This window comes from Stegastes partitus, unplaced genomic scaffold (genome assembly GCF_000690725.1).
Source record: "Stegastes partitus isolate 25-593 unplaced genomic scaffold, Stegastes_partitus-1.0.2 Scaffold527, whole genome shotgun sequence".
NCBI classification, from domain to species: domain Eukaryota; kingdom Metazoa; phylum Chordata; class Actinopteri; family Pomacentridae; genus Stegastes; species Stegastes partitus.
In genome coordinates this window covers 135,953-144,077 of record NW_007578258.1, presented here as the reverse complement: position 1 = coordinate 144,077, position 8,125 = coordinate 135,953, and the positions used below count along the sequence as shown (strand labels likewise).

Here is an 8,125-nt window from a genome sequence, read left to right as displayed (position 1 = left end):
GGTCAGGTGTGGAGCGTTCGGTGAACTGAGGCAACAGATGTAACACAGAAACCGTCTCTGAGTTTGTTCTGTCAGTTTACTGGCACAAACCCAATGACATTGTCACCAGAATCCGTTCAGGAGTTCTGCCCTTTATCGCTCCATCTCTTGCCAGTGGAAATGAAACGTTAATCAGTTTGTCCTTGCCCCAGCGCCGACCTTCCTGCACAGGTTCACGCACCCTAAACCTAACCCGGCTCCAGCCCCGACGGCGCAGCAAAGACCAAAATAAAACCAGGAGCTGTTCCCGCGCCGCCGAGCTCAAACACCTGTGGACCGAGGACCAAGCTCTTTCAAATCCTCCTCCTTTGATATCCATCAAGAGCTGTGGAAATAAAAATGATCACACATCACTGGAGCCTTTAGAACGAGCTCTTAGATAAAAAACCAGAATATTCTCCCATTCCTGTCGGTCACTAAACTTTTAATTTCCATTGAATTGTCAAAAACTCAAGGTTACACCAGCGCTGCTTGTGTTTTTAGTGTCGCAGCAGCTCGCAGCGTTATCTCTGAAAAAATATATATATTATTTTTCTATTCAGCAGTTTGAGTAGTTTCACACACTGGTGACCTTGAGCGGCACAAGGAGAATGTGAAAGAGCAATTTGGTGTTTGTTGATAGCGTGTGTGTGGGTTGCGTGTGCAGAGCTGCGCGCTCATTATTTGACAAGTTTATCATGCTTTGCATTCATATGGCGGAGTTCAAAAAGGTTCTCAGCACTTCCTCCAGAGGCCCGTCCTTGAATGTTTTTTTTTTCTTTTCCTCAAATTCAGTCAGATACGTTTCATGGTAAAAATATAAAGTAATGCTATGCTGTCTTGAAACTTTATTTTTTATTTTTTTCCCCTCTTTCCTATTTATTTGAAAGAAGCTAAATTTCAAACCAGACACCAAAGTTGAGTGAGGCGTCGCAGCGTAAATCAAAGCGTGAAATGTTGACACGGATGTGAGGTGGGATGTTCAAAAAGGCCCAGCGAGGAGACCTGCGTGACTCGACTGATGACGATCTGGGAGAAGCTTTGATTTGAGGAAAAATTTCACGTATTAACAACCGAACTCCGACGCAGGCGGATGATGTGAGGCTAAAAGTGAACGACCGCTAACACGACGCCTGGTGGCTTTCTAACCACGTGTCCCGCTTTGTTTCCTGCAGGTTTCTCATAGTTCTGGCCTGCCTGATCCTCAGCGTCCTCTCCACCATCGATCAATACCAGGCCCTGGCTCACACTACTCTCTTCTGGGTGGTGAGTGTCCAATATGATTAATAATAACAGCAGCGGCTGAGATTATCCCGGAGAAAGCCATTGTTTTGCACCTGATGTGTGTGGTTGTCACGTTGGATTGTGGATGAATCCGTCCTCTCGTAAAGCTCTAAAGGTCATTTGTGAAAGCAGCTTATTGTGGCCCGTGGCTTTGTTTTACGCAGCCTCTGGCTTCAGCAAGAAAACAACATAAAAATGGTGCAAACCGACAATATTATTATTGTTTTTTTTAAAACAAGGAACGAGGAAGTCTTGGCTTACATTGAAAATACCTCAAAGCTAAAATGAGAAAGTGAGCTCACCTGCGACTCCTGCAACAAAAGAGATCTCACATGTAGCTGTAAAGCTGCCCGGAGCCGTGAGCCGAGGTTAATTGCATGACCGAGGTTATAAAGGAACCTGTGAACGCCGCAGCGTTCTCAATCCCGGCCCGCGTTGTCTGGTGCAGCTGAACTCCACACGACGGGGAATTGGCTGCAGAAAGAAGATTGTGAGATTTCAGCGGGTTTCTGAGCGTAAGGCGGCGGTTGGCAGGTTGGAGCCGAACCGCCGGCATCAGAAGGAACCGCCGAGGCACAATTTGCAACCTTGAATTTAAAAAGAGATCCGTGAGAGCTTCTCACTCACCTGAAGGGTTGTCTGTGGAAAATGGTGTTTCAGTGACGCTCAGACAGACTGAAGAAGAAGAAAATCCTCAATGCGCCGGCTTTCTGCAGTTTGCGTCAGTATGTTCTGAGTTAATGCGACTTCTGGTGACATTATGTTCAACCAGGAAACTATATTGAGTTTTCTTTGTCAGAAGTATTTTTAGTTTATTGCTTCTAAAAATATAGAAGTTTTAACGCGTCTTTCTGTGTTTTTAAAAGGAATTTTAAGCATCACATATTTAATTATCATAACGATGAACACAAGGTTTTAAGCTGCCTGTTTTTTAAAACATTTATCTGCTTCAATTAGAGTCTCTGAAGTAGATTTTGGCTATTTTTTATTATTATTTTGAATTGCCATTATTGCAATTAAAGGTGTATTTCAACACATGGTTTTTAAATGTTGAAGACAACAACACAAATTTAAATTGTCCCAAAAATGTTTAAAATAATTATGAAAAGCAGTCTTTGGCTGATGAGATTCCTCAGATGAAACTTTACCATTTATATCCACCACTTTGCCGAACTTAAAGGTGGAATAAGTAGAATTTCACTGCTAAACATGACTAGCATTAGCTTTGTGCAGCAGTATAGCATGTTTCATCAACTTTATCGGCAGGTGTAGCATAAATATCACAACTGACAGCTCACTGCACACAAAACAACACAAAACCACTTGATTAATCCACCAAAGAACCATTAAAATGTTTTTAAAAATGCAAAAATTATAGTTTAAAGCTGTAGTAGCTGCAGAAATCTGGAAAATGCAAATTAAAAAAAACCCCCAAAACAACCTGAATACAGCGTGCACTTTAACTGTGCAAAGATAATTAGCATGAAAATCAACATATATATGAAATTATACTAGCTTGCTATTGCACTAACTATACTGACACACTAGCTTGTAAAACGCCCTGCGATTGGCAAAAACCTCCCGTCACAGGTTTGATTTTCTAAAGTCTGAAAATGGAGCCAGAAGGAGGCGCAGAAGTTTCCTCTCAGCCCACTTCACTTGAACTAAAGTGTGCTAAAAGGTTATTTTGGCATTTTATCATTTAAAAAAAATGCCCCCAAACACTGCCTACCCCGGCTTTAATCAGAAGGTTATTGAACAAAACCCTGAGACAACTGGAGCTTTCGTAAATTGGACGTACGTCGTCTAAGTCGTCTGTCAGAGTGTTACCAGTAAAAAGAAAAACAGATTTCAGTTCACAGCTGCAGCAGTGGTTGGAGATCAGCGCCATGTTACCAGTTAATCCATAAAACTGGTATTTCAGTGATGCTCAGAGAGTGAATAAGAAGAAAACCGCTGCACACAAACATGGCATAAAGCTGGACCTTTACAGCAAAAATCAGAAAAAATGAATAAAAGAAAAGAAAATCTAAAGCCTCCCTCGGCAGACGCTCTAAAGATAGCGCAGACAGTGAAGGTTAAAGCTAAAAACAGGTCGACTTTCTTCTGCGACCAGTTGAATTACAGCATGCTGAATGATTTCTGACCAACAGAGAAAAAATACATCACAAACATCAGCTTTAAATAAGACACAGAGTCAGATGTGATGCTTGAACCTGTGAAATCTAATCTGTGCAATTGTAATCATCTCCCAGAACTTCTATTCATCAAAACATCCATCAATGCCACTCGTATGTGCAGCAATTTCATTTTTTAGAGCTACTATTTTGTCTATTTTGGTTTATTTAGATTTTTTTGTACTCCATCTTTGCTGCTGTAACTCTGCAGATTCCCAAAGAGGTTTTATTAGTTTATCTTCATCTAATAAAATCCGCTGCTTTTGCAAATCTGTCAAAACGGGGATGGTTCTGCTCGGCGTGTATCGACGTCGTCACGATGGCTGGTGGTTCATATTAATGGTAGATATATTTAAAAACTGATTCATGTCAGTAATTTTCCGCAAACGAGCATCTCTTAGGCTGACGTCACCAAACATGTGGAAGCTTCTTAAAGGCAGAACTGTTGTTTTGTTCCTGATAACATGTACGTGGCAGCTGGAAGACAGGTACGCAGCAGGTGCACAGGTGAGTTTCAAACAGCTAGTCGACGTTGCTTCTCTTAGCCGGTCCGTAGCCTTTATATCTGGATCCAGACGGTGAAGCTTGTGCAGCAGGAGGAGCGGCTTAATCGTAGGCCCTCCAAAAAAGACCAAAAAAAAAGAAAAGATTTGTTTGCAACAGGTGTTTGCTGGTAGCTTAGCGGCCGACGAGGGGTTTGCTCGCTGGAAGTTTATGGAGTCTAAGACGTTGTGTACACAGACTTTTTGTTCCTGATGGTCTGCTGTAAAGTTTCTATTGATACAGAGGGATTAAAGGAGCCTCGGCGGAGCTTTCCACCACCACTGCTGCATCGTTCCTGCACGCCGACAAGAGCTCACATCACTATGAGAGCGACACAAGACGAGTTAGCTGCAGAGTGTGGAGGTGGAAATAAATAATGAGTTTCACAGAAAGGAGCATCGTCTCTGCTACAAATGTGACTATAAAGCGAGATGAGTGATGCAGAAATAACATATTTTTAAGTTAGATCCTGGTTTTTGTTTGGTTCTGATTTTCTCTGCAGCTGCACAGATTAAAACACTGATTATTCTTTTACTATTTATGACATTTACTTATTAATTTCACTCTGATTTGGCCCAAAAATGTAGAAATAAGCAGCTGCATTGATGGGTAGAATAAATATATTAACAGTTAACACTTTTAACCATCATAGACGTTTATTTTCCTCATTGTTCTCCATTAAAACAACCTCCTGACTGAAGCCATCGCTTCACTTTGTGCACAAACGCCTCCTTTTTATGTGAATGCACACAAACTTTGAAGCAGAACGCCGACAAAGACGACCGATAACGTGAAAGCTGCTATCGCTGATTGGGGCTTTCGTTTTAATACCGAGCACTTTGTAGTGTCACAACTAGCCAAACTACTATCAAACACGGTAATTCGGTTCCACAGGTTGCGTATCTTCATGCTCCGTAGTTTCACTGCTCCATAAAAGGAAGCAATTTGCAGATATGAAATAAGAAAACTAATAAAAAACCCAGCCGGCTAATCTAAATGATGCAGCTTTCAAAACATTAAAAAAAAAAAAAGAAAAAATCAATCAGCTTGATATTGATATTTCTTAATTAAGATGCGTTGCGTGCGTCCGCCGAGGCCTCAAGGATCCGCAGCAACGCTGGATGTAAACAAAAACCGTGTTTGTTTGCGGGGAAACTCCGCCGTGTGTCTTTAATGATCCCGACCGGCGGTCCGTGAACCGTCTGAAAGATGCAACCAGGCTGATGGAGATTTGGGAGCGAGATGCAGCGTTTTTTTCTCATAACGGGGCTGGCGGCCATTTCTGCCTCCTCCATCCCCTCGTCTGATCTGCACGTCGACGTCCATCGTCTGCAGACAAGCCGAGGTTTTGTTGTGAAGCTGTGGAAATACCTTTCTTAATTAGGAGCAGCATCCATTTGAGATTTTTTTTTGTTTTTGTCGTTTTTGAAGCTATCAAACCTCAGCGTGTGAGGGGGAAAATAAATAAGTGTTGTTGGAACCACAGAGGAGCTTCTCTATAGAAAATTTCAGTGTGTCCCGCTGCAGGGTGAAGGCACTTCCACCGAAATCAATAGTAAATGGGATAAACTTAACCCCGAGACACCAGCTGCTGAGCGCAGGAACTGTTTGGGTGATGGGTGAGTCACTCAAGCTTAGATAGAAAAGAAGAAAAAAAAAAAAACCCCGAGAAAGGATAAAGAGGACTTGAGGATTTTCTTTGAGGAGGACTGGAGCGTGCCACATGTGACAAGTTCACCTTGGCCTGAGGATAATGGGATAAAACAGTCATGGTGCTTCATGAGCTGGAACATCAGAATCTCAGATCCTACAGGTTCGGATTCGAGCGGCCGGAAGCGACGCTTGCTCCTGCGCAGGACCTGTAATTAAACCGTCTATTAATAAATACAACACTGCCGTGAAATATCTATATTTTTTTGTGGCAGTTTGTCTCTCTGCCTCAAGTTCGCCCTCTGGAGATATTTAATCTTCTTATTCTTCTATACAGATAATGAATAATTAATATTTCCTACCGAGAAAAAAAAAAAAAAAAAAAAACATCATACAAATTCTCAATCTTTTCCATCCTCGCTCCCAGAGGAACTGTTTTGGGCTTTGTAGTTCCTTTTTTTTTTTGTTGCTCTGACCCTGCCACTCTTCCTCGCTCCGTCCTCCCACGCCACCGCGGCATCTCCTTTGTCTTCTTTCTTTCTTCCTGCACACTCAAGGTTAACAGAGACCGCTGTGTTCTGCACTCGGAGATGCAGCTCCGGCTTGACGGCGTTTGTAGGAGCGTGTTTTGGCCAGATGCTCTGGCGGTTCGCCCGAAAAGGGATCCACGCTCTTCGAAGAGTTTGTGTATTCTTTCGGGCACAAAGCGCGACAGGAAGTCCTCGCCGTACAACTTTCGCCAACAAGGAATGCAAACGACGGGAAGCGGGAGTCGAGGGTGGAACTCGAGGGTGGAACGGGGCGTCGCTCCGGGTCGGACGGTGCTGCAGGAGGCTTCGGGAGGTTTCTCAGGTTTATTCGCCTCCTTGCTTTTCCTGTAATGAGAGCGGGCTGAGGAGTTTCAGGCCTGTCAGACACGGAGGAAGACGAGCTAGCTGGATAGAACGAGGAGCTAAACTGATTTCTAATTAACATTTTAACAAATAGCTTATCGACAGAAGGCGTCCTGTTGAGTTTTCCGGCAAATAAACATCAGTTCTGTTTAGATTCAGCTTCTAGAAAAACATCGTCTTCATTATGAAACATTTCCAAACCTGCTGATTAATCTGTTTCGCGGAGGACGGCTCCTACGAGTCTCCATAAAATTACTTTCCTGCTGCATTTTCAAACGCGTTTTGACGGAAACATGTTTTAATCAACATATCTTTACCGTTTATTTTACTGCTTCACTCTGTGACCCTGGAAACGGAGGAGACGCTTCAAACACGGCCTGAAAGAGTCGTGTTTAACTCCATTATGATGCACAAACCAAACATTTTTAGTGTTTAACAAAGCATGAAACACACAATATAACCGATAACAACAAACAGGAAACGAAACTTAAATCTGAAACTGATGCTCTCTCGTCCATCACAGGACGTGAACCTTCGTCTTCTGGAAGAAAATCTGACTCAGCTTTGTTGTGTTTCGTGGCTTTTTCAATCTATCTGCCGTTACATCTCCCTAAAAATGCGACGGGATGCAGCTCAGTTGTGTAGAAACGTGATTTTTGTGGAGATTGTTCAGGTCGCAAACACAATAAGAGCTGATTAAACGTCTGTAAGATGCAACGGAAAGATGCTTCGGTGCTTTTTTTACTCGTCACCACTCTTTGAGATAACGCCGTCCCACGATTCTTTGCGACCAACACTGAAAGCGTCTTACATGCGACGGCTGCACGATGGCGTAGCTGCTGTTTTATCACTGCCGTTTTCTTTTTCCTGCGGTAAATTCTCCGTCACATCTTCCCTTGACTTCATGACATTGTCTATTCAAGTCAAAGAAAAGTGTTTAGAAAAAGGCATCGGATGGATTTCTGCTCTGACTGTTCGACCCGCGTGTGCGTTCCAACATACAGACGCCAGAAAAAGACTTTGCATGTACACGGTACGCCAACGACAGCAGAACGTCCTGCGGATCCGGTCCGATTTTGCAGTGCGCTAGTCAGAATGGTTTTTATTTTTGCTTAAGCTGCTGAGAGCGCGCAGATAAACGACAGGTCATTTCACACTGCGTGTACAAGGAAGGCACAATGTTATGATGAAACAGTGAGTTCTATACGTACTGCAGGAAACAGCCGTTCTCTGTGTTCGCTGTGCTTCTCGCTGGGTGCACTGGAGTCATGTGTAGCTGGAACACCGTGAAAACCGGCGGTAAGGACTGTGTGCAACAGCGTCCAAACACGAGGAAGCACAAAGAAGCAGCACAGTAGCATCGCTAAAAGGTCGGCACCTCCACGGCGAACCTTTAACCCGACGGCTCGCTTGTTGTGTAGCGTCTGATTGTGCTGCAAGGTCGAGGTCTTTAAAGACGCACAGCACTGAACCTCCTGAACCCAACCTGGTGAAGGAGTGTTTGGAAAGAAAGAGAACTCAGTGGTCAGGATTTGCTCAGTTGTCGTGTAGAACTTGACC

At 43.4% G+C, this 8,125-nt stretch overlaps 1 protein-coding gene across 1 annotated transcript in view; it reads left to right on the top strand.

Moving 5' to 3' along the window:
- The window catches only part of kcnq1.1 (potassium voltage-gated channel, KQT-like subfamily, member 1.1), a 68,192-nt gene that overhangs the window by 9,610 nt on the left and 50,457 nt on the right, over window positions 1-8,125 (top strand). The window contains 1 exon segment of the mRNA XM_008287891.1: window positions 1,194-1,284. Within this exon segment, the coding sequence (XP_008286113.1) occupies window positions 1,194-1,284 (91 nt within the window).